This window comes from Procambarus clarkii, chromosome 72, assembly GCF_040958095.1.
Source record: "Procambarus clarkii isolate CNS0578487 chromosome 72, FALCON_Pclarkii_2.0, whole genome shotgun sequence".
Lineage (NCBI taxonomy): Eukaryota > Metazoa > Arthropoda > Malacostraca > Decapoda > Cambaridae > Procambarus > Procambarus clarkii.
In genome coordinates this window covers 6,082,138-6,110,088 of record NC_091221.1, presented here as the reverse complement: position 1 = coordinate 6,110,088, position 27,951 = coordinate 6,082,138, and the positions used below count along the sequence as shown (strand labels likewise).

General features: G+C 37.6%; 1 protein-coding gene across 4 annotated transcripts; it reads right to left on the bottom strand.

The window, feature by feature from the left end:
- Positions 1 to 741: 741 nt before the first annotated feature.
- LOC123773729 (uncharacterized) lies at positions 742 to 25,432 on the bottom strand. Of its 4 annotated transcripts, XM_045767599.2 has the most exons (11): positions 25,276 to 25,419; positions 22,145 to 22,276; positions 19,818 to 20,058; positions 11,139 to 13,084; positions 10,394 to 10,555; positions 7,703 to 7,822; positions 7,095 to 7,247; positions 5,418 to 5,566; positions 3,355 to 3,493; positions 2,148 to 2,324; positions 742 to 1,739 (listed from the first exon to the last, which is right to left on the bottom strand). In XM_045767599.2, exons 2-11 carry the CDS (start codon positions 22,208 to 22,210, stop codon positions 1,734 to 1,736), a joined length of 3,159 nt encoding a protein of 1,052 aa, XP_045623555.2. In that variant the 5' UTR covers positions 22,211 to 22,276; positions 25,276 to 25,419; the 3' UTR covers positions 742 to 1,733. The 4 variants fall into 4 exon arrangements, with proteins under 4 accessions (XP_045623555.2, XP_045623556.2, XP_069168484.1 ...); XM_045767600.2 differs by lacking the exon at positions 22,145 to 22,276 and having other exon boundaries at positions 25,276 to 25,432; XM_069312383.1 differs by lacking the exons at positions 22,145 to 22,276; positions 25,276 to 25,419 and adding an exon at positions 20,491 to 20,613.
- Between the last annotated feature and the right edge of the window lie 2,519 nt (positions 25,433 to 27,951).

Below are 27,951 nucleotides of genomic sequence, written 5' to 3'. Positions count from 1 at the left end.
ACAGGATGAGTATGGGTTGCACAATAAACTACAGGTCACAGGATGAGTATGGGGTGCACATAAAGCAGACTCACAAGACTAGTATTGGGTGCACAAACTACCACTCACAGGATGAGTATGATATTCGTGCTCTATATTAGGGTAACTAAAATACACCCGTTTCCAAAATAAATACTTTAATGAAAAATATTTGAAAATATATTGTATGTTTCCGATGACATAGAACATACATACACATATATACATACATATATATATATATATATATGTATATATATATATATGTATATGTATGGGTCCCAGTAGTACAGTTGTGTTCGTTCTCGACGCACAATCGAGAATCCTGGGCTGGACAGAAATAGTTGGGTACATTTCCTTTCACCTAATGCAACTGTTCATGTGCCCGGACACTAGCGATGATGTGGCATTGGCCGTTTGTTTAACCATATCTTTGCTTTCACTCAAGATATATTTTCCATCAAATGTAGTTACATCATCACCTACCTCTGTCTTTATTCTGACAGACCTTTAACGTTACTTTGCATATATGCAAATTAATTATGCAATTGATTGGCTAGTGTGCAGGCCTTCACACTCCCTGAGCTAGCCATCAAGTACAGTAACTATAAAAAGGTATATATCTTCCCTTTCACTTCAGTTATATTTATGCCAAAGTATTAACATGCAGCTTATATTATATACTGAGACTATTAAAATATTCACTTGGTTTTAATTAAACAATTATGAAAAACTTGCTTTATTTTGGTGACAAAAAAAGAATACAATTTAGCAAGTTTTACAGCCAAATACTACAGTATACAAAAATAATCGGAATGTGAACATGTTTAGCAACGGTGATTTCCTATTTCAGTTCCTCCAAACCACTTATAAACACGGTAACTAACAATTAAAAACAAAATAACACATTAGAAATGACTTTGGCTAATTCTGACATGGAATAATATAATCCATTCTAATAATGTACCATACACAGTATATGGCTATATATAATGTGTAAGCCATATCAGAATTTGTCCCAACAAATTAAGCCAAAATTAGTGTGACAATACCATACTAGGAATGCGAATTACTGAAAAATTACACCATTACCTGTAAACCGAACAGAAACTTCGGTTTTTAAAAGGTGCTCTTATATTCCCTGTTCATTTCAGCCTATAATAATTTATAACACTAAATATTTCTATAGAAAATATATATTGGTTTAGTTACACATGCAATATTCACGGGGAAGGGGAAGAGGAACTTTGAAGAGGAAACTATGGGTTACACCTGCATCACAGGGAAGAAATAGTCAAGTATTCATTAGGAATTTACAAAAGAAAAATACAATATCAGTAGGGAATAAGAATGAACACATCATCCAGCAGTGTAGACTTAAATAAAGCACACGAGTAGAAATGTTCATGATAGTACTTACACAAGTGACAATCTGAATAAATTTCTTTGGTAATACATATAATTTCAATATTATTCACTTTTAGCTAAACCATGATTCCATCAGGGAATGATGTGTAAAGATGTAATGGTCATGCCTGATACTGTTAGGCACTTCATGTATACAAAATATTCTTAGCATATAAATTTCACAAATGTACAAATAAAACCATTTAAATCTTCAACACAAATTATGCTTCAACACACTGAACACTACTAATTACCCTCCTATAATACTGTGACTAGAGTAGTGATGTGGTCTCCTCCTCCTTGCTCTATCACTCCTGTTCAGAAAAGAAAATTGAGCATTTGAAATGATTGTGTGGGTGTATGGCCACTGAACCTGTCGCTAAATAGGCACAGTGATAATTTGTGGGAGATAAAAACCAAAGATCAGCAAAGCCATTACAGTTTAGAACAATCATGGGTACCAACTCTAGATAGTGACTTAAAGGAGGCCAATGAGCAATTTACTAAGAAAATTTGAAATGTTTTAAGTGACTATGCATTTCCATTTTATATAAGAATTTAGTAGATAATCTAAGTTAATCTTAATAGAGAGAGATTTTTGTATGTAATATGAGTAATGAGAACCATTAAGAAATTTTGGCAATAAAACGACAAATCACGTTCTGTAATTTTAGCATTAGTACTCCAACATCCATCAATCAATACTTGTAATGTGAGCTTACTCGTGTGTGATTTTTCTTGTACTCCTGCAAAAGGGTGTCCAATTCAACCATCAGAGGATTTAGGGATGAAGCCTCGGGAACGGGAGGCTTCGGTCGGTTTTGTCTTCCAGTATGAGTCCCTGTAGTTACCTCTTTTACAACTGCTTCTATTCCCAAATCACTGAACTGGTGAGAAATCTGTAGAGCAATAACACACAGTATATGATATACAGTACTTTTAAAATAATCTTAAGTTTTATAAATAACAATGTTGGAATAATAACAAAGTATTATATATGTTTTTTTAACTATTGTACAGTATTGGGAAAACTGGACCAATGAAAAACACTTCAGTACACTGGTCCACCCAAAATAACATGGCAAACAAAAATTCTGAATTATTAACCTGTGCGCTAAATAATAGTACAGTACCGTATAATTAATATAATAATTCATTGTGTCGGGGGACAGGAAGTCAGGTAATACATACAGTACATGTTAGGCTTATACGTACTGAGGTCAAGGGTCAAATTACTGACTTCACAAAGGATGCAATCCCCAGAAAAGCCAACTCCAGGATAATTATTTACTGCTAGGTGAACAGGAGCACGAGATGAAAGAAAACGTGCCCAACCATTTCTGTGCTGCCCACGATTCAAACTGAATTCTCAACAGAGAATCGAGAATGAACCAGACAGTACTACCAGGACCCTAAAATACTGTACGTACTTAATATTGTACAGTATACTGTATACAGTCGTTTTTCTTAATCATCAAGTTATTTTACTGCCATCAAATGTTAGACTTGTGCCGAGAAATACCAAGTTGAGTATAGACTTATTCGAGACGTGGTGCCTACAAGAGCTTTTTAAAATGTAATGTACGTGGATAGCCATTTATAAATGGATAAAAATAAGAAGTGGGGATTTCAGAAAGATAATGGATTGTACAAATTAATTTACACTAGAAGTACATGTTATGATCTGCATAATCCCTCATATCTGAAATCCCTCCACTCTTTTTTTTATCTCTTTATAAATAGCCAACCGTGTACAGCATTACATTTTAAACCCTTCTAGGCAAAATAATATCCCCAATAAAGTCTACTCAACTTCGTTTTTTTCTACAATGAAGGAAGACAAAATATCTCGAGATAATTTTGCACATGACCAATTCATTGAATAGCAGAATTACCCCCAAGAAAACAAGGCGTCAAAAGATCACTTACCAAATGAAGAGAATGTGGGAAGTCACTTCGAGTTCTCTCAACTGCTAGATGTTGGTTGAAATTTCTATGTGGAACCAAATAATGCGGACAGCCTGGGATTTGGCATGCATTGCGCAACAGCTTTAAATCTGCATTATACCTAAATATAAATTTTGTTTATTAAAAGCTTAAAACTTTGCTAATATACCCTATCAATAAATTTCAACATTAGACATCCCTTCTTAATAAATTTACATCCTACGTCTGTATGTTAAGTTTATAACACCAAACCTTCGTTGTATAGATATTATATTACTGTATACCAGTATTATATATGGCAGGCCTGCGTCCCCAAGGCCTGGCCCGCCTCCCAAGGGCCGACAGAAGGGTAAGATATAAAAAAAGAAAAAAAGAACGAGAGAGAGAGAGAGAGAGAGAGAGAGAGAGAGAGAGAGAGAGAGAGAGAGAGAGAGAGAACGAGGGAGAGAACGAGAGTGGGGGGGGGGGAGGGGGTATAAATAAAGAGGTACGTAGAAGAGGTATGTTTATTCCCTTCCAATACTAACTAAGACTTTACTACTACTGTCCTATAAATATTTTATATTTACACACAACTACATTCTTTCCATATTATCCCAACAATTGTCCAAACAGGCTGAATTCACAGTATCTCAAAAGGAAAACAATACTGGCTCATAAGTAACCTGTTTTAACTACCAATTTTATGTGAATCATTCGAGTCTATGCCAGGAATATCTTGATACAAACAATATACTGTACCGATATTCAATATAGTTAAGCAAAATGACCCTGTCCTTCTGTACATATTGTAAATCTTCAAATACAGATATAAAAGAACATAAGAGTGGCTACTGGCTGGAATGGGAGGGTGTGGGTGATGTGAGCAGGAAGGAAGGTGTGGACAAAATACAAATACAAATATTTATTCAGGTAAAGTACATACATACAAGGTGAAATACAAAAGTGATGGATTTATAGATAGAGCCAGTACACACAATGCCTAAAGCCACTATTATGCAAAGCGTTTCGGGCAGTTCGGGCACTTACCAATGTATATAATGAGTGATACAGCAGCTAAGTTCTGGGCCTCATCCCCCAATATTTTGAAACTGGTGCATTTTTACAGCTTCTTGTTTGATTATTGTATCATAATTGTCCATTACGTTATAGTGGACTACAGTACATCTTCATTTGTTAGTGTTTAAAGTTTCAAGAAAACATTCAGACATTTTCTAAATACAGTACTGTAATGTACAGGAGGAAAACAAGCCTGTAAAACCATAAGCTATCTTGTATAATTGCATACAGTGGCGCTTCACTTTAATAGGCTAAGCGAGACCCAACCTGTTCTGTTTCACCAAAGTAATCAGGTCCATGAATTTGCCATGTATTGCAAAATATTGTTTTTATTACCCCAAATGAGAGAACAACTTTGTGCATACCTATATAAACACTAACATTATATTAAACACTAGTACCGGGAGGTAGGCCGAGCATTTTGACCCAATGTCAAAATCTAATGTTTATACTTAACAAGACAAAGCAAAATTTATGCATCACACCGTTTACATCATTAGAGAGACTGCGTATAAGTACTAGTATTGTTTGAATGATGTCTAGAGTGTCATCAGGGAGCAAAAGTTAAGTATATAATTGAGGGTAAAATAAAGGAACACGTCTATTTAGCATTTTCTTCCATATTTAGCTACCCTCAAACAATTCCACAAGGGTTGTGATGAGGGTTTGAACCGACATCCGGGATGATCCCAGACGCACCTTAGTCGATTGTGCCACGACAGTCAAAAGAATTGCAACCAGGATTTGATGTATCAGGCTATTGTGATTGCTGTGTGTAGTGTAAGCTACCCTCCTCCTTTCCCCCCCCCCTCCCCTACCTACCTGGTTATTAGTATTTACTACCATACAAGCTTGGTGAAGCTGACATGTTACTGTTCAAGAATTTGTCTTGGCAATTCTTCCTGGCCCACCATAGTCCATTCAACTATGGTCTCACTGTATATATATTTAAAATGTGACACACACACACACACACTTGTACATACCTGTACACTTTACCGAATGTTTCTTCAGTAACCTCGATTCCTTTGGACCGGGCAGCTTCTATAACCTGCTCACGAGTCAGTGGCATTACCAGTGGAGTGTGAAGTATGGAATAAGCTTCTTGCCACTTTTTAACAGCAAACTCTTCAACCTATTTGCAAAAATATAAATACAAAAATAACTTTATAACCTTTACCATTTCACAATTCTTTTATTAGATTTTTTGCTGCATGTGTACAGTATCCATTCTAAGGACCACTGATTTACCAGTCTGATGGTTCTAATGCCTGAATTTAAGATCAGTAACTGGAACCTTATTGACCAGGTCTCCTCACATATATAATATAACAAATTGCTGACATTTTAACACTTCCAGGTTTAGCGGAGCTCTGGATTTAACAAGTAGGGTAAAATCCCATATAGGTCCTTAAATTGATTGGATACTACTAGAATCCATTAGATAATCCAAGCAGATTAAAGTATGCAGTGAACAAACTAATTGACATAATTAATGATTATAGGTTTATAATTTTACTTATTATACAGTACAACAAAATTTAAAGATTGGAGACCCCTCTGCAGAGCAGCCACAGAAAATATTAATATTCCATCACCAATATTACTTAAACCAATTACACCACCAACCATCACCAATATTACTTACAGCAACGCACATGCGTTGTTGAGCCACAGCAACGCGTGCCCGGGTACAGCTCGTAAATAAATAAATAAATAAGCATTATGTATCTTGAGATCTGATTTTAAAATTACCAAAATTTAATTTAATGCAAAATGAAAATTAAATTAAGCCACATTAGTCAAGCCGTTTCTATTTTCCTTCAAGACGTCAGACTTTTTTTCTGTACATTCCACTAACATGACATTCAAACCTTAAAGAGAATAACTAAAGTCCCTCAAAGGCACAGTAAATAATGGAATTCTAATCTGCTGTACCTTTGGTCATTTAAGAAGGTGACAAGGTTAGACAGCTTCTGGAGAAAAAATGTTAATTATTTTTAAACATATGGTATAACTCAGAAGTTACCGTACCAGTATTGTACTTTTTAATTGACTATTATGGTTTTTACTGCAGAGTAAAGTAACCAAGTCAGGTCACATACCAGGAAGGGTTGAGGGACACAGGACTAAACACTGCAAACCAGACATGGCAGGGCAGCTCTTAAGAGCTTTAATATACAGAACAAGTTGGAAGATGTCAATTCAGACCACTTCTTTAAAAGAAGAAATGTAACAAACAAGGAGCAACAGTTTTAAGCTCAAGCCACAATATAGGACCAAACAGAAATTTTTCCACCTGTAGGGTAATAAGCCCATTTAATCACCTACCCACCGAAGCTGTAAATGCCAAGACATTACTACTTCAGTTCAAAATCCAGTTGAACAAAATTATCAGGAACAATTGTTCGGGGGTGGAGGAGGGCTGACACTTGATAAACGGGTAGCTTTCTGTCTCCGTCAAGACCACTAGTCATAGTGGCTCTTGGTTAAGTTGAGGTTAATATAATTTGCAATAAAGGACAACATATATGAAGGGCTCAAAAATTAATAATTACAATTTACCTCATTAAAGTTTTGCAACTATCTGCATTTACAGAGTACAGTACAACTCTTAATAGTTTGTTAAAGGAAGCACATGCTGTGTTCCCAGCTTGACTTACCTCTGTCAATAATACTCGCTTCATTTTTTTCACATTTTCTCGAGTCACTTTTTCTTTGACAATTATAAAGGCTTCTTCACTAGTGGCAAGATCTCTTGATCGCCGATCCTTTGAGCTTGGATACTGAAGAGCCTCGCTTACATATACAAGAACCTGCAAAATACAAACATGTTGAAAATAATGTGTTGAATGATTAATTAACTTTGTCATCCATCATTACACATTTTCTGAAGCATGTCCTTCCCAATGTTTGGTGCCCAAAATTGAACTGCATAATCTAAATATAGCCTAACACAGGCAAGATAAAGCTTGAGAAACAATAAGATATCTATTCAGGTATAGGTATGTACACTGAAAAAGTTACAATGTTGGATTAATAGATAGAGCTACAGTACATACAATGCCTGAAGCCACTGATACACAACATTTCGGGCAAGGTGTGGGAGGAAAAAATAAGCAGACTTAAACTTAATACTAATTGAGATCAAAAGATCATACTGACCCATGCAATGTCAGCTTGTAATGTCCCCGGGTTAAGTGGGGATATTGCCAAAACGAGCGATTCAACATTCAGCATCACAGGATGAAACTACCTTAAAATATATTACCTGAGATGGATTGGTAGCTTTTTGAATACTTTCCTCAGCAATTCCCATTTCTTGTGCCCATGAATGGAATGATGTAAATTTGACATCACCACAGCTCCCAAAATTCTTGAGCTTCTTTACCTGAAAAAAAGTAATTGTAATAAACACCTCTCCCATCCACAATACTTATTTCATCTGAATTTTGATTCTATACTTTCATTAAATTTAATTACTTTTGTACAATCTAATCTCAAGCCTTATAGTAGACCTTATGACAATTATTGCTGAAATTTATTCTAAATTCCACTTTTAAAACTTCTTTTACAAGTTACTCGAGTAACTAATTGAAATAGGCACTACTTAATACACTAATATAATTTACAAATGCTTTCCCGCACATATTTATGACACTTCTGACCAAAAGCTTCTTTGGTAACACCTTTAGCTTTGGCCTGAACCTACCAAGTTGTTTCTTATTTACAGTCTAGGGATCTTGTTGGTGTACTCTGTCTACTTTGGTTTCCAAGTTAATTGACAGAAATCCCATTTGTTGGTAACAATTAAATGATGTGGCTGGGTTTGATTTGGGATACCAAGTGAGCATCCTCTCACTCGGTATCTTCCTCTCTTATCCTGCCTGCCTCTTCCTCTCTTGTCTGGAGTTGGCAGTGTTATGTCTGAGGCCAGTTGTCTCTCTTTCTGAGCATAACCTCTTTCCCCAACCCGTCCTCTTGAAAATAACATTGCCTTTCACTGGTATGCGCGCTATGCTATGGCCGAAAATGGACATAATTTGAGATGAAATTGGCTCACTAAAGTGATGTACTGTCCCGTTTTCTGCGAGTCCTCCGGCTTACTTGGAAAGATTAGGAGAGGAAATGTTCAGTTAATGTTTTTCATTACATTTTGAAACTTTAGGAGAATTTCCTGCCCTCCTAACCTACCAGAGGACCCTTAACTTACTGTTTTGGAAAAAAAAAAAAATCCCAAATTTTAAATTTTTTCATTTTCAAATTACACTGTACATCTATTTTTGGCCATACGGGCAAACAACCAAATTCAGACATAATTTGTGAGAGGACAGGTTGCTCTCCCATCAGGATCTCAAGGGGCTTCTTGGGCACCTGAACTTGGCATATATATAGCTTACCCTTCAAGATGAGTTTAGCTAAAGGCTATGTTTTGTCAGTGCTAGGACCATCTAATGCAGATTCTCCATCGACTCTGCATTGGATATTATGTCTTCTCTTCCATCTTCAAGCTTCTGAAGATCCAATTATGAGGCAAACTCTCCCCCAGTCACTAATTATATGCAGGTGTCTCTCAACTCTCCTGGTGCTATTTTTCCAGCACACACTCCACTCACCTTTGTTAGAAAGTGGAGGCCAAAACTGGCAGTAGTTTCAAAACGTCATATTACAGTGCTGGGTAGATGGGACACCACGAGCAGAACTAATCCTGTAATGTAACTATACTTTAGTGGTGTAATTATTAGTGTAATTACTAATCAGTCTGATTTCCTTGCCTGTATCTTATTCATATGCTAAATTAATTACATATTCTAGTCCAGATTTTTTGCATAGTGGATGGTGCTTCAATGCTTTCATTTCATTTTTGCAGAGCATGGCTCTCCATCCTCACTTTAAATGCACTCTTGTGTTTCATTGCCTGAAAAGTTAAGAGTCCACCAGCTCTCGTATGTGGTAGTTAGAATCTGAAATATCCGTTTCTCAGGATTTAGTTCTCAGCACAGTTTATATTCAGGATGTCTCTGGTGTTCTGGTAAACTCTGTCTCCTGCTTTTGTCAGACTTTGATGTAATGGGTATTTGATGTGGCATCCTTTTTCCTAAAGTGAACCAGGGAGCATCAGCTTTGCCTTTATACATCAAGTTACTGTATATGACTTGTGTCTGGATTGGGGACCACTGGAAATTCCATTACTGTACCTTTACCTGTTCGGGTGCTACTCTCTGTATGTCCAGGCTGGAAACCTTTTGGATTGTTTTTTTGTTCACACCCTAGTGGTTGCTGCAACCTTGAGGTCTGGTTCTGGCCTGGTATCTTCCTCTTATTCCATTCCTAAGGCTCTGCATTTCTTAATTAGCAGCCAGACATCTTTATGGTTTTAACCAATAAACCAATCTTCATGCTTGAAGTTTTTATAGTCTTGTATACTGCTGTTTGTATGCTGCACAAGTAAATGATTTGTTGGCATTTAATTTGAATCTTGCTTGTTTGTGTCAGTATGGAGGTGACGTGATATTCCTTCCACCTTTATCTCGCCTCAAAGTTTTTTGTGTTGGATGTCGTCTTCTTTCCTGGCATCTTCTGGCTTTGCCAGTTTTTGCACGACACTTTTCTATAAGAGACGGTTTGTTTAGAGATTCCGTAAACGTCTTACTCGTCACCGAAGCAAACTGTTATGTCTATGATCCCTGTGCTTTCCCCATTTCTGTTAAGAGTGATATTCTTCCCTGTGCCCCTGGTAGGGGTGAAGAAGTTAACAAATGTGATTACTACTGTACTGTCTGTATTTAGAGTTAGTGCCTATAGCTCAGGATTGCCAATAAAGGGACACACAAATTGGCATTTATTACAATTGTAACAGAATTGTCTTTGTTTGTAGCACTATGAACTCTTACCTCATCATTTATGCTTTCATACATCTGACAACCCCCCATTCAAATCAAGGCTATTGAGAAATTCCTACCTTTTCCATGTTAACCTTTATGGTTATGTCTTCCATTAAAGTATCGGCTAAAGCAGCCACCCGTTTAACAACATGCTGCTTTATGCTGGCTTGCAAATCATCAAGAGTGAAAAATTTATCTACAAGGTTTCCATGAGCCAACTGAAATTCATCAATTACAGCCTGAAAGGAAAATACATATTTAAACAAAGTTACTGTTGAATGGATGTGTATGTCAATGTTACTTTAAATTGTGCAAGCACATTAATTATAAAAATTTGCTGAACTATGCAAGAATATATAGGTATCAAAATGTATTGGTTCATAGCACGTAATGTGGAAACTGTCAGAGCATAATATTTTGCTGTTGTGTATTCTAACAACTTTTGGTTACACAAACCTTTGCCATGAACATGCACACAAGTTAATCCAGTTTTCTTGCAGTTCAAAGTCTGGAGGTAAAATACAGAGCTGCTCAAGATTAAATTAGCATTTGTTGAATGCACTATACTGTACTATACTTCTTAACATTGAAATTCAGCAAAGGAACAATATAGCCGAGCCTTACACTCCAAGTTTATAAAATAATGTGCCACTTACAATACAGCTAACCAAAGGCACTGAACACAGGTAATTAAATGTCATCATTAACTAGTTATGAATGACCTGAGCATGGTACATGCCCTCTTTCACCACGACATTGTAAATGTCAACCACAATAACAAAAAATTTAATATATTATCTTTGACCAATACATGTCTCTTACCTGACAGTGCTTTTCAAGCAATGATTTTTTCTTCTCTGGGTCATTAAGGTCTTCAGCAAAGAAATCGGTGAAAGGTGTAGTCGTGCCTTTATCATCATTCTCTGTGGGCAAGTAATTTGAGAGGCAACGTCCAATGAATTCTGCTAATAATAGTATCAGAATATTTTCCAGCTCAAGTTTCGTAAATTTTTCCTTTTCCAGATAAAGGAAAAACAGAGGTTTAATGAGTGATTCACACTTCAGAGTATGGTCATCAAATGTATCGATGCTTTCTGTCATGAGGGCTTGCTGTGGATTATTCTTTAATGCATTCACATAGCAAACTATTCTTGCTCGATCCATATATAAACTAGCTGTAGAAATTATATTTTTAAGTCTATCAGTGATATATTCTGGGCGATCTTTAGGGGGATACTGAACAACAGATTTAACCCAAGCACAACCTAGAGAAGCAATGTGTGCATTATGGTCAACAATGTGGGGATTTTTCAAAATGCAAAATGTAGCTAACATGGCATATAAGTTAGAGCGAACAAGTGGCTTCAGTACACTAGCAGCATGAGCAGGAACAACAGGAATTATAGCATTGAAACGAGATTTTTCATCATCTTTTTGAAGTATAACATCTTTGTTTTCTACTCCAAGATTATCACCACTGTCTGCATATGCTTCAATAGCCCTCTGACTGAGTATTGTAAATGGTGTTACAAGAATGTGCTTTATGCCCAATGTCCATGGATTAATCTGCGAGGCATCACGAACTGGGGCATACACTGGAATTCCCGTCATTGTAAAACATTTTAGAAAATCAAACTTATTCTCTTCAAACATTAGATGAAAGTCAGGATCTTGCATATCTTGTAATGTAGACGACATTGTGATTCTACAGCATTCTTCAGGTGTAGGATTTGGCAATTCCAAGATACGTTTTTTTGCCTTCTGGTATAACTGACAGAAAGCCTTCATATCAGCATCATAGTCATCCTGCCCATGACCTTTCATTTTTAAATTTTTTGTATCATATTTTCTAGTAGTGACGGTGCTTTTTAGAATATTTTCAGCAAGTTCCATTTCATCTCTATATTTGCCTTCAATACCAATCACCGTCTTACTCATATTCATGAGGGTTGCATACTCTACTTCATAGTTCTTAGCCATCTTCTTTTTTAATCTTAGCTTTACACCATTTCCTTCATCAATAATTTCAGAGTTTATTTCATTCATAAGGTTCTTAAATAACGAATCCATGAGATCAAAGGTTTCATTTGGGACAAACAGTTTTTTCCGATGTTGCTGAATCAAAACTGAATTCCATTGCCGAAATATTTCGTTAAGCAACAGGGTCATTGATATTTTCTCAACTTTCGAGCATATTAGTTTTGGATTTTCTTCATCAACCTTAACTGTTAAAACAGGAAGATCCTCAGGAGATTCAGGGAAATAGCTCCACTCACCAAGATGAATGGTGGTAGCTTTATCTAAACCAGGGAGTTTATAACCATTGTGGCTCAGACTAAGTGTTACTAGTCCAGAGCTCAGTCCTTCACCAATAGCCATCATCTGTTCTTCAATTTCTTCTTCATCTTTAGCCCAAAACAGTGTAGGCAAATTAGCACTTCCATTGTGCATAAAAGATCTAATATCAATGCTGTAATTGACTGGAAAAGAACATCCAATACCAAGTAGAAAAACATCAACAGTCTTGCCTTGTGGTGCCTTCATCTGATTAATTTCAGTTTCAGGGTATGGCTCACCCTCACCATGAGCACCATCTGTTACAATAAAGATCCGCACATACTGTTCTGTACACTTATCCACTTCTTCACGAACAGTTCGCAAGGCTGAAGTAAGATCTGTCCCACCACATATGAAATCTTCTTCAGTTAGGTCTGTGCCGTCACGTACAAATGTAACATTTGACTCGAACACAAAAATCTTCGTATGCCCTGTAAAGAAACATTTAAACTTTAATAAATTTCATGCATGTTAGATGTACAAAAGAAAGAAAAAAATACACTATGTATCAACTCCAGCTATTACCATTTACTGACCTTTATTATGCACAATGAAATGAAAATAATTTGTAAATTAAGCAAGAATTTTAAAGCATGTAAAACTACACATGGTCATATGAAGTGGTGGGATGATGCTGTGGATAACTAACGAATCTGACTGTACTACTGGGACCCTTTCCTGGTTTAATGCAAGGCCAGTGGATACAAGAAGAATAATAGGCGATTCAGACGGGTGCAAGTTATTCTAATACCCTGTACAGGATTTAATTGCTCATTTCTCGGGAACGACTGAGTGTTATGATCTAATATTACTGAACATGGTAGCCAGTGTGTAATCGTTAATGGTGCTCATTTGGTTTACAGACTGTTTTGCTTCTTCCCATACATCTAGAAAAAGATCACCGATGTTTGCCAACTCATTCCTTGGAAACCAACCAACCATTAAGGTCTGATTAATATGCTGGCACAATGTACTGTATTTGGCATGTGATCGAGTCAAAGCCAGATCAAGTCAATTTATGACAAAACAAGATGCCTTTTCACCCAGGGGGGTTGTAAACCCATGTAACCAGCTACCACACACAATAAGAACTCCAGAGAACAACATAGAGCACAGAGGTGTCTAGAGACGAAATGGAAAAAATGCTCAAGGAACAAAGAACAAAGCAGTTGGTCCAGATGGAGTTTCACCATGGGTTCCGAGAGAATGCGCACCCGAGCTTAGCATTCCACTTCAGCTGATTTTTCAGACATGCCTGTGTACAGAGTCGTAGCAGATGTGTGGGAAAAAGGCTAACATAGTTCCAATTTACAAAAGTGGCAGCAGGAAAGGCCCCCCCCCCTCAATTATAGACCTGTATCGTTGACAAGTGTAATAGTCAAAATATTGGAAAAAATAATAAAACTAAATGGGTAGAACACTTGGAGAGAAATGATATAATATCAAACAGACAGTATGGTTTTCGATCTGGAAGATCCTGTGTATCGAATTTAGTTTCTATGATCGAGCCAGAGATTTTACAGGAAAGAGAAGGTTGGATTGACTGCATCTATCTGGACCTAAAAAAAAAAAAAAAAAAAAAAAAAAAAAAAAAAAAAAAAAAAAAAAAAAAAAAAAAAAAGTTTTTTCTGGAAACTGGAACATAAAGGAGGGGTAACTAGAGGGGTGAGGGGTAACAGGTAAGCTTCTAACATGGATGAAAAACTTTGATAGAAAAATGAGGGCAGTAATCAGAGGCAATGTATCGGACTGGCGAAATGTCACAAGTGGAGTACCACAGGGTTCAGTTCCTGCACCGGTAATGTTCACTGTCTACATAAATGATCTACCAGATGGAATACAGAATTATATGAATATGTTTGCTGATGATGCCAAGATAATAGGAAGGATAAGAAACTTAGATGATTGTCATGCCTTTCAAGAAGACCTGGACAAAATAAGTATATGGAGCACCACTTGGCAAATGGAATTTAATGTGAATAAATGCCATGTTATGGAATGTGGAATAGGAGAACATAAACCTCACACAACTTGTAAATTATGACAAACTTTACCAGAATTCTGATAACGAAAGTGATCTAGGAGTGGTTCTAGATAGAAAACTATCACCTGAGGACCACATAAAGAGCACTGTGCGAGAAGCCTATGCTAAACTTTCTAACTTCAGAATTGCTTTTAAATACATGGATGGAGATATACTAAAGAAATTGTTCACGACTTTTGTTAGACCAAAGCTGGAATATGCAATGGTTGTATGGTGCCCATATCTTAAGAAGCACATCAACAAACTGGAAAAGGTGCAACGACATGCCACAAAGTGGCTCCCAGAAATGAAGGATAATAGCTACGAGGAGAGGTTAGAGGCATTAAATATACCAAAACTAGAAGACAGAAGAAAAAGAGGTGATATGATCACTACTTACAAAATAGTAACAGGAGTTGACAAAATTGATAGGGAAGAATTCCTGAGACCTGGAACTTTAAGAACAAGAGGTCATAAATTTAAACTAACGAAACAAAGCTGCCGGAGAAATATAAGAATTCACTTTTGTAAACAGAGTGGTAGACGGTTAGAACAAGTTAAGTGAGGTGTTGGTGGAGGCCAAAACCATCAGTAGTAGTTTCAAAGTGTTATATGACAGTGCTGGGTAGACGGGACACCACGAGCGAAGCTCTCATCCTGTAACTACACTTAGGTAATTACCAGCTCAAGCTTTGAATATGTCAAGACATTGCTACAGTTCAAACTCCATCTGGATAAAATTGGGGAAAAATGGAAGAGGGAAATACCCTTGACAGCCTACCTGCTTCCTGTCTCTGGCAAGGCAACTATAGAGGTGGCAATCCCAGATAAATTCACAAACTCAAAATCAACCTAGGGTTCTGAAAGCTGCTATAAACAATTATTCTGTTATTGAAGAGGAAATACAAACTTTACCAATTGTAGTGAAAAAAGAAATCCGTACAATTTCACCTCCATGCTGAAACACTGTGCAAGTCTACAAACTGGATTGGGTGTCCTCCGCATACGATCCAAATTATTAAACCATCTGTGTTCTGTCTTGTGCTAACTAGTAATAGGAAAAATGTTTCCAATAAATTTATGACTGAAGGTACAGTATTGGGCTTGTTAAAATCAATATCAAGTCAATTGCCCACCGAGATGATTGTTGGTTGGGAGGGGGGGGGGACAGACATGACCTATCTTGAAAGAGCTCAATGGGTACTAAAGAAAATAGAACTATTCTTGCAATAAAAAAATTAATTGCAAAATTTCCTATGGTACTGTTTGCAACTCTGGTAATTGGGAATAATCCCCTTACATCAGGACATGTGTGGAAATTTTGGGGCTGCTACCCTTTTGCTTCTAGATTTTGGTCAGAACTTTCTCGCATCACCCAAGATTTAAGAAAAACTAAAATCTGCTTCCAGGGCAGACTACCTATCTCAATGACTACAGTATATGATTATTTTTTTTGCTCCAGTGTACACATCTTGAGAATTTAAAGCCAATATAATACATGAAGGAATTCAAAATACTGTATTACAGACACCTAGAATTATTTTGAAAAATTATATATACAACAATACCAAGAAAACATCCAAGACTTCCTAATAACTGAGGCAGCATATCTTCACCCTTCACATGTGCTGTTGCCATGGCACCTGTCTATTTTGTATTCTTTAGCAACACTGTACATGTACTGATGGTGTAAATATTCAAAGCTGGTACAAAATTATCAATACATTTTTTATGTAAAAAGAAAAATGAATTCAACAAATCTATACCATGTTAATTTTAAATTTAATTTTGCACAATGGAATTTAAAAAAATCCTAATCATTTCATTGTGTAAAATAACCGCAAGTAGTGTTGGGGTCAAACTAAAGGCTAAAGAAAATTCTAATCTGATCAGCTAAAATTCCTTCTGCAGTTCTGTTGCATTTTCTGCTGTTCTATCCATGTAATTATCATCACTTTTTACCTTTTTTCAATTCAATTTATCCTTTTTATCTCAATTAGTATCAAGTTTCAGTCTTTAGTTTTTCCCCACCCTGCTCGAAACGCTGTGCGTATTAGTGGCTTCAGGCATTTATGTACTGTACTAGCTCTATTAATTCAGCATTATGTTTGTAACTCATTTTCAATGTATGTACCTTTGCTTTAATAAATATCTCAACTAGTGGACAACAGCTCGACGACATTAAGAAAATAAGTAAAATTTCACCAGTTGGAATTTTTTTTCCCCAGAACTGGTAAACTGCTCTGCATACTGGACAATATGGGAAAAAGTCTCCCGAAGAATATCAATAAAAATGTTTATTGAGGTAAAAGTACATGCATAGAAGATGCGTTACAAACAATGTTGGAGTTATAAGATAGAGCTAGTACATACAATACCTAAAGCCACTAATACGCACAGCATTTCGGGCAAAGTGTAGGGGAAAAAACACAGACTAAAGCTTAATACTACTCGAGATTAAAGTATAAATTGTGTTGGAAAAGAAAAAAAATGGGGGGGGGAATGGCAGAAATCAGCAATTATACAACTTGGTCAACAGTATTGTTTGAAAACAGCAAGACAGTGGTTGACATTTAGGGGGTAAGTTAGGTTACATGGAGTTTATTAGGTAGAACTGTTTTCCTCTTAAACTGGTTGAGAGGGGTACAGCCTTTGACATGATTGGAAAAGTCATTCCACATTCTGGGTCCCTCAATTTGAGGAGAATTTCTAGTTTGGTTAAGCTGCACTCTTGGAATATCAAGATAGGTTTTTGTTTCTGGTGTGGTGCAAGTGGGTTCTGTTACAACTTTCTAAGCAGCATTTAAGGTCAGGATTGACATAGTACAGAGTTTTAAATATATAGAGTACACAGAGGATGTGCAGTGACTGAATATCTAACATTAAGAGATTTAAGTAAGGGTACCAAGTGTTGTCTGGGGCCAGAGTTTAGTATTTTTCTAATACATGTAGCAGCTTTGTGTTGAGTAATTAGAGGACATAGATGATTTTGAGTAGTAAAACCAAGCACAAATACCATAATTGAGATAAGGATAGACGAGATAGTAATAGAGCATCACCAGGGAAGGGCTATGTACATAATATCTTAGAAAGAATGCCAATAGTTTTATAATTATTTTTTTTACTATATTTAGAGTCCCTTGAAAATCAGCTTGTTATTGATGAGACCAAGGAATTTACCATCTACTGTACTTTTGTTACTAATTTGGATATTGTTCATTCTTATATTAATTTGATCTGATAATTTATTACCAAATAAAATAGAAAGTTTTGTCAATGTTTAGGGGAGTTTGTTAGCAGTTAGTCAAAGATGGACTTTATTTAGCTCAGTATTCACTGACACTTGGAGCAAGTCAAGACTGGAGAAAATGAAGCTTGTCTCATCAGCAAATAAAATTGGTTTGAGGTGTTGAGTCATGTGGAAGGTCATTAATGCAGATGAGGAAGTGGGGGCCAAGTATGCTGCCCTGTGAAACGCCAATGTTGATGGGTAAGGTTCAAGAAATGGAATTATTCACAAACATACTGGAGCCCGTGTAAGATTGAAGGTATTGGAGGGAGTGACCTCTAATTTGATAATGATGTAATTTAAGGTGGTTTTGGTGGTTAGTGCCTTATGTAGGTCAACATAACCCAACAGGGAACTCATTTTTATCAAGAGCTGCATGTATCAAGTTAATCATACTAATCAGTGCATCATTAGTGCTTTTTTGGGTCTAAAGCCATATTGGCAAGAGCCAAGAAGATTGTGTTTAGCTAGATACAAGTAAAGCGACTTGTAGATTAGCTTTTCAAATATCTTTTTTTTGCAAGGTTGGCAGAATTGATATAGGTCTGAAATTATTGACAACAGTGAGATCCCAACATTTATGGAGTAGGGTTACTTTTTTTTTTTTTTTTTTTTTTTTTAGAATATTCAGAAAGGTTTGGAGTTCAAGTGATTTGTTGAAGAACAATGCAATGGCAGGAGCTAGAAATCTGGAGTCTTTTTTGTAAATTAGAATTGGCATCTCAGCAAGGGCATTTGATTGTTTTAAGAGAAAGAATTATCTCTATTAACATCAGTGGAATTAGCAGGAGTTAGGTACAGAGACTCTGGATAGTTACCTATAAGGTAGATTTTAACATTTGCTAAGGATCATTCCATCCTCCTTAACCAGGGATGTCCCAATGGATGAGAAGAACCTATTTAATTCAATAGTGTCAAGAGGCTGAAAGCACATCATTGGTTTTTCATTCAAAATCTTTTTTGATCCTAGTATTTGGGAAATAGTGCTCCATGTTTTCTTAATTTTGCTCTCAACTTTGGTAAATTTATTTTTGTAGTATTTTATTTTGGCTCAATTATTTTAGACAGCATTGATGAGTACATCTTTGAAAATTCTTTGGACATGCCTCCTAACCTTACTTCTTCAAGGTCATGTTTTCGTATTAATAGATTTGAGTATACCCTATATAAGCCATGGATTTTTAAACTTTTAGTTGTGACTCATTTCATTAGCATTGGACAGTGTTACAGAGGCTCAGTTTTCTGAAGAAATGTTTGCACTGCTAAGTTGATGTTCACTATGTTACCCAATTCAGTCTCCTAGTTGATATTAGCAGAAGCAATAAAATTGCTTATATCAATTATTTTAAAAATTGTTTCATTGTGCAGCCTAAAGCTTATCTTCATTGTAACTAGAGGTAGTTTATTAATGATTGTTAGGAGGAATGTGGGGGTAATGGTCTGTGGTCCTATCAATGATTATCCCTGAAGTAAGTGGAGAGGTTATGTTATCCTTGACTACCAGGCGATATCAAATGATAACCAGTGTTATTTTCATGTTGGTGACAAATGAAATGTGCACCTCATTGAATTAAGTGTACACGACAGTGATTGGTACTGTGTGGTCTATCATTTAATGTGAATGACATGACAATTCTCACCTCACACATTCACACACAGGTATAAACATCCAAATTCAATAGAAAATAAATTACTACCAAATTATTTTCCTCTTTATGCGTTCATAAATAATACTACAGTGCAGATAAATATTAAGATTAAAATGATTCCATGTGTTTTTTTTTCTTTTTTTCCCCATTTTTTATCAGCAGGGTGTTAACATTAAGTACTAAAAAATTGCATTTTAGTATACCTGAGAGCTTGTCTTTTATGCTCTCCTGCCAGCCAGTAACAACATGTGGCCAGTAGCCACTCATAGAGCCAGAGACATCAGCCATAAGGATGTTGAAGACATCAGTACTGGTGAAGGAGCCGTCACGTGGAGCCAGTCGTGAGGGCAGCCTCCGAGGGCACTTCAGCAACGTGTGTCTCTCCCCATTTAACGTAATCGCTTCAAACAGCTGGAAATCCTCCTCTTGAGGAGTCTCCATTATCTGAAAAAAACGCATGAACAATGGTTAAATATTATTACCCTTCTACAAAAATCGGAATATGCCTAAAAATGGATTTTTAAAACGGCCAGAAAGTTGACCGAGAATTGATAACAGTACTTCCCTTTGTTGTTGTCCAACCACTTGGGCTGGACGGTAGAGCGACGGTCTCGCTTCATGCAGGTCGGCGTTCAATCCCCCGATTGTCCAAGTGGTTGGGTACCATACCTGCCCTCCACGTCCCATCCCAAATCCTTATCCTGACCCCTTCCCAGTGCTATATAGTCGTCGTGGCTTTGCGCTTTCCCGACAATTCCCTTCCCTTTGTTGTTAATATTACCATCCTACACACCTAAGACAACTTGCATTAATGTAACATCACTTGTATGTATGTATGTACCTTACCTGAATAAACATATTTATTTATTTACACACCAGTATGCGTCTTTAAGTGGAGATAAATGCGTTAAATAAGCCTGCCATTGTGAACAGTGCTGGTTATTCTGTCATACACAGCAGCAGCACGGGCGCGTAGCATCACCGCTGACAGCTGCACGACGACTGACTATTTGTATTTTGTATTTTTGTATACGCTTGTCTGTTGTCTCAACACGTTACTAAACGCCCCTTCTACGGACCCACATCTTCTCAAAGTAGAATACTAAATTTATCTAGCTACGTCAATAGACTTAAATATTTCACACCAGAAAAAATTATATGCAAGCTACATTTCAAAGCCTTTACCAAATCAATCGGCAATAATGTATTTTGATTAAAATTAATAACATTAAATATTTTTATTAACTTTCCATGGAACAAGACCACTTTTTTATTATTATTAACAAGCTTAGGTATACACAGCAATGTGCTGCTACCCAATTCTTTATGAAAGATTACACAATAGGTCAAAAACTAGCTACACGTTCATCTAATGCTCCCATCTCAGGATGGTTAGTCATATGGAATCGAGGGAGAAAATACCACAATGTACCAACCCACGAGTTTAGTTAATCTAACCAGCCTTAATATTTCCATGTCATCAGACAAACACATTACAAGGATTATCTTAAAGGAGAGCCAATACATATATATATATATATATATATATATATATATATGTAGTTGAATAAAGGTTTCATGTACCCTGCTAGGATTAGGATAGAGACGGGGTCGAGTGTTCTTGAGAGTGAACAATAGCTTTTTAACTACAGTTGCAGCCCGTCCTCATACATTTTACGTCTTCCAGTTCCCCTCTTAGATACATTTCTTAACTTCCAGTTTGTAAGCTTGCCTATTTACCCACTCCCACATTTACTATTTCTCCTTCCACGTACCGCATTCACAAAATAGTGTGCACGTTATTACAATTAGAGCCCTTTTAGATTACAACATTCTTACGATTTAGGCACACACTATTTATAGTTGCAACATTTTGTATACAAGATTATTTTTTTAGGAAGTTAAACACATTACGGCAGGGTGCGGGGACGAGCTTCAATACCTGAAACCCTCCCTAATCTCGGAAAGTCTTCTCCTGATGAACTTTACCTTACCCGGAAGGTCTTATAATACTAAACACAGCAGGAATGAAGAACATTTAGTTGGTGGAACTTGCCTCACAAATGCACAGCGGCTACAGAACAAAATTACTAATACAAACAGATATCGAAGGTAACTACACAGAGTCCATGATTTAACAAGAACCGGAGAACATGTTCAAGAGAATAGTACTGACAAAATGTACAGTACAGGGGTTGTTAGAGAATCTAGAAAGTAGCAAAAATGTTCGATATTAAGTTTTAGATTCAAAGGAGAAGCAGAAAATCATTTGAAAACGACAGTTGCCAAGGTATACAGTAAATTTTGAAAGCAAATGCTGCGATTAAACTAAAACTCGGGCAGTACAGATGACCGAGGCCTGCGAAGAACTAAACAAAGGAATCCAAGAAATATTGTCAGTCAAGTGAGTTACTGAACACGAGAAATGACAGTTTCTCTGCATAAAACTGATCATTATTACAAGAATAGTGTCAAATAAAATCTAAAGAACTCAACACATCTAAGGTGATGATAATGCATCAAATCTCACCGTTGATGTTAAAGGAAGCCGTTGAGGTGCTACACAAGCTGATAATGAAGGTCTACAACAGCTCATTGCAGCGATGGGAACTACTACACTGGTCTATTAAACTATAGACCCGTATCAACGGTCATGCATACCCTGTAAGATAATGGACAAAACACAATAAGCTGGTAGCAGATCCGGGAGACGTGAGGCTATGGACCCGTCATAGTGGTGCAATAATATAATATTATTGCTGAATATTATAACATTTGCCTTGTGAAGTGAATAAAGCAAAAAATCCCTCTTAAATATGTAAACACTTCTAACCAATAAAGGTACATTATCTGTGCAAGAAGTGATCCAGGGAACTGTGCCTGTGGGCACACAGGCAACGCCAACTTAAAGTACAAGCAAGTTCACTAGCACCCGACAACTGCCTTAATTAAGGCAAGGCTCCACCTTATTGGAACTCGAGATATAATACCGTGTAACATTTAAAGCTTACAATTAAAATACTTTTACTTTAATAAATTACAATTAAAAGGCTTACTTAAAATTATCTGCTAGATTAAGGACCTGCCCGAAACGCTGCGCGTACTAGTGGCTTTACAAGAATGTAAATACTGTACTATCCAATGTATTCTCTCAAACCCAATGTACCTTCTTGTATATATATAAATAAAATAAATAAATAAATAAAATTAGACCAGCGAGATCTATATTAGTAAAATATAAATATCTATAAAAGATGTCCGAGGTTGGAGACCAAATACTTATAGCGAGTCTCTCCCAACTTTCCAAGATTAATCATGACGCGTCTGAGTCGTTCCAAGTGCCTTATTTTATGAAAAACATTTATAGTAAACTCTTCCCCACCCCCCTCCCTGTGTCATTTTCATTAAATCTGAAATATAGGTTGTGTTTTCCATAGACTTATTTAGCAGTTTGTGCTTTATATATTTTTTCTGGGAGGGCAAGGCAAGAAGGAAGATGAGAGAAAGGTGGAAGTGGAGATGGTCGAGACCCCCCAGCCACCCCATCTAATATATAATAAAATTAGAATTAGTAAAATATTTGAAGGCTCACTAACAAACTAATTATGCTATATATTAGAGATCTGTACATCCTCACTATTTTACACTCTGGGCCTGGCGGCTGAGTGGACAGTGCCTGGGATTCCTAGTCCTAAGCTTCCGTGTTCGAACCCCGGCGGAAGCAGAAACAAATACAGTTTCTTTCACCCTGATGCCCCTATTACCTAGCAGTAAATAGGTACCTGGAAGTTAGACAGCTGCTACGGGCTGCTTCCTGGGGATGTGCAACAAAAAGGAGGCCTGGTCGAAGACCGGGCCGCGGGGACGCTAAGCCCCGAAATCATCTCAACATAGCCTAAATAAAATACATCAACAGATTCAGAGGCTAACTTGCATCAATGGTCAGCATCACTCTGAACACAGCTTGTGCAACATGAAACTGACTTAAATAGCGGTCACTACAATCACCTTAACCAAAAGGTCGGGTTAGATTCTCGCGGCTTTTTTTTTTTTTTTTTTTTTAAGTTCCGTAGGAGAGAGAGAGGGAGGGAATTATCTAGAGAAAGCGCCAAGCCAATACAACTATATAGCACGGGAAAGGAATCAGGATGTCCTGATTCCTCCCTGAACGGGAGGAAGGAATGGTGCCCAACCACTTGGACAGTCGGGGATTGAACGCCGACCTGCATGAAGCGAGACCGTCGCTCAACCGTCCAGCCCAAGTGGCTTGGACGCTGCAGGATAGAAGTGTTTGGGAAACGTGTTCTTTCACCTAATACCTTTGTAAATGTAGCAGTAATTAAGGTGTCCGGGAGTTAGGCAACTGTTGTGGGCTGCATCATAACGGTCGGTAGATGGGGGAGATGGTTTAGATAACTAGATAATGGTTTAGATAACCGCCTAGATAAACTTAACCCATTTGTCCGAGGACAAAAACCTAATATACTTGTCAACAAACCACCTCTAATTCGTTAATTATTCCAAGAATCCAGCACTATACTGCCCCTAGTTGTTGCGTTCAGTGGTGTAGACCCGTTACACACACACACAGGGTTGTGTTGCTCTGTGGTGTAGACCACTGGTCGACAGCCTCTCTCCACTAACGGCTCCTTGGCCCGCCACGTGTCGCAGGGCGACCATGTGCATACTCATTCTTCACACCGACAATGCTCAATCCTCTCATCTGTAATCCGTCAAATATTTTTTTGTCGGGGGCAGGAAGCCTGTGTGTATATATTCTCTAGGCTTGTATCGAGGTCTCCCAAAGGTCGAATTCCTGGCCTTCCCCAGGATGCAACCCTACAACGGTTGCCAAACTTCCAGGTACCTCTTTTCCGATAGGTGAACAGAGGCATTAGGGGAATGGAAACTTGCCCAATCATTTCTATCCTGCTCGGGAATCGAACCCATGATACCCACTTCTGAGTAGAGAATAAAACCAACTGTACACCGAGACACGGCAGTCCTGACCGATCGTTTCGAAAGGCTTCAACAAGGTGCTGCTGAACACAGGTAATTAAGTTGTCAACATGTGACACCGTACCTGGCTGCACCGTTGTCAACACCTCCACCACATGATGTAACGGTACGTGAATTTTTCTTTCTAAATGTCATGATTGTAAACTGGTATATTGTATCCGAAAAACAGCCAAGATCTGTACTCGTCAAAACTAAATTAGTGAATGCCCAGTAGTTAATGAGTTTAGACCAGTTAGGCGACTAGAACATAGTTCATTATGATGCCTAATCTTGTTAAGTAATCACATAAAACACGTACTAGATTCTGGACCTACTGAAGGCAGGTCCGGGTCTAACATTCCGAACGTGGCATTCTTTATCAAGCTCACTTACATAACTCGATAATTTATATTACACATATTGGAAAAGAATTAAAACTTTTCCGTCGGTAGTGGTCTCAAAGATGTACAAGTTAATACCTTGTCTGGTCATCACAATAAATTAAAACAGCAGTTTAACACAGCTGGAATCTAGAATTTGTATAACGGCAGCACACAATAAGCTCAGGGTCCGTGACAGTCGGCAAAATATTGACAAGTCCCAACAACAAATTACTATATTATGTACTTTAACACTCCTGAATAAATACTGTAAACTTCTCACCGGTGTAGTTTAGTGCCAGAAAATAACGAGCGGCGTTGCAGTACGCAAGGGAGCCGCAGCAACACTGCTCCACAGCGGCGCGTATGTGTGACTGGGCGGTTGCCAAGCCGTTATCGACGCGAGGGCGGCGACGCGCGGACTATGACCGCCATACCTTGCAACCCTCTATTGCCACATGTTAAGTAACTACATTCCCAAGCTCCAAATGAAATTCTGTTTAGATGTTTTGTTGCCTTAATTTATTTTGTACAAATACTTACTTCTGAAACTCATATATTCTCCCGAGTCTATGTAGTTTTGTTAATTTATAACTATTCGAGGTGTACTCGGCGTTGCCCGGGATGGTATGACTCTTCCCACCGCCCCTCGTTCCATCCTTCTTCTTTCCCCTCTGCCTTAACTCCCCCCCCTCTCTTCCCCTCATCTTCACTTCCCTCCTTCTCCCCTCTTCCCTCTTATTTCCCCACTTCTCACCACCCTTCCCCTCACCCCCATCTCCCCTCCAACATCAGATACACATTTCCATTTACTGTATATAGAAGTAAATCATGAAAACACGCGGGTATTTTTTTTATTAACACATTTAGGTACATCTGCATTTGTGCAGCTACCCTAGACTATATGAAGGGGAGTACAGTGTGTGTCAAACAGCTAGCTCTGTGATACTAAAAAATCCTCATGACACAGGATGGTTAGTCATATACATGATCAGTAGTCTGCACTGGCAGACTCTAGGTGCATTATGAGAATATCATCAACACAAGGGTGAATAAGGTAGCAGTGATACTAAAAGTCCCCATCTCGCAGGAAGGTTAGTCATACAGGGCCATATGTTCAGTAGTCTGCACTGGCAAATTTTGGGTGCAATATGAGGATATCCTCAAAAACACGAGAGTCAATAAAGTAACTGCAAAGCTCCAGGTACCTACTCACAGAGTTTGCACCTGGAGTGCTCAGGATTGGGAGATCCATCACCTGTAGCCACCTGCCACAGGTAACGGCAACTCAACCTAATCCTGGCAACCACTGTGTCACACAATCAGGTTGACGTTTTGTGCTAGAGTAGCTTCAATACTCTGCGGGTAACACATTCCCTATTTCATTTCGACTTCACGAAAATCGGTTGGGTGGTAATATTAATTATAATTCATTGTGTCGGGGGACAGGCAGCCAGAGTGTATCCATACACGTTAGGCTTATATCGAGGTCCCCCTCCCCCAGGGTAAAATTACTGACCCCTCCCAGGTTGCAACTCCACAACAAGCTGCTGTAACTGCTGGGTACCTGTACTACCGGGACTCTAAGTACCTGCAGTTTGCAATTGACCAACTGTAAACCGCCAGCAAAATTCTTCACACATTCTGCAGCACCAAATAATGGAATGTGGTAAATATGAAAGAATTTAGAACTGTCACAAATGTTCAAGAAATATGCTAGGATATCATTCAAATTTATTTACTACCATATATTTAGCAGTTATCCCAAAGTACCTACAGGTACACTCCCCTTGAATGATGATGATCATACGCCAAAAGAGTTTGATTCAACGTTGGAACCCAAGTGGCAAAACATGTTGCAATACTATTTAATCAATGTTTAATCAACGCTCGTTGAACATTCAATAAACGTTGGATCAATGATGAGCGTCATTTGCCCGTAGCAGGGAGGTATAGTTACTTTGATCCAAAAGTGGTCCATTAGAGTCCAAGTAACGCTTATAATATTAACATTATCAACTTTTATTCATTATTGCATCAAGGTCGTTTACCCAGCTTTACCCTCGGAAGGGAGAGGGAGAGAGGAAGTGTGTGTCTAGCTTTTAATAACTGGGTAGCCCTGAAATAATTGGGTCGTATAATATTACTGGCAGTAATCGAGATGCAACACGAGTATAACCAATACAAACCACGAGTATAACCAATATACAGCCACGGGTATAACCAATACCAAGACCAGTAACACCGCCACACGCGTTGCGCGGTAGTTGCCAGTGAGCGTTTAATGATGAGTTTAGTTCAATTATACAAACAAACATTTGTTATGCACCCCGTATGCGGTCCGTGAGCGGTGATGGAAAGACTACAGACATAAATTTACCCGAGGGCCACCATCTCTAGTTGCGTTGACGGGGAAAAGAAACTTCAATTGCAGTTGCTAGTAAATTTCAACCTCGGTTGCTTTTAATTTCCAACTGCATTTGCAGCATATGGTGTGTATGTGCGGAGATACATGTGTTAATTGACCTTAATAACTATACGTGTTATTCTACTTATTCTACGTAAGTAGGGGCACTTGCACCCGAACATAGCAAATAAATAAAGTATACAAGGTTAGAGAATTCATACTAAAATTATAAATGGTACACTTAGCAAGAAAACCGAAGGATGCATATCGCTTATGCACGAGTAAGTAAAGCCTAACTAATTAACATTAATAATTACCCATAATTTGAGACTTCTATAGGTGTCTAGCATTACATTACGTCTAAATTATAATGAGTACCAGATCCATGCATACAGAAACATTGACAGAGTATGCATGATGAATGTGTGTACACATGCGTATAAAGTTCCAAATTAAAAGAAATCGTGGCAAGCAAATAAAAGCATACATAAGCCTATATAAGTTGAATATACAAAATAAAGTTGTCTGGCGCGAGGCTACAGTTCCGAGGCT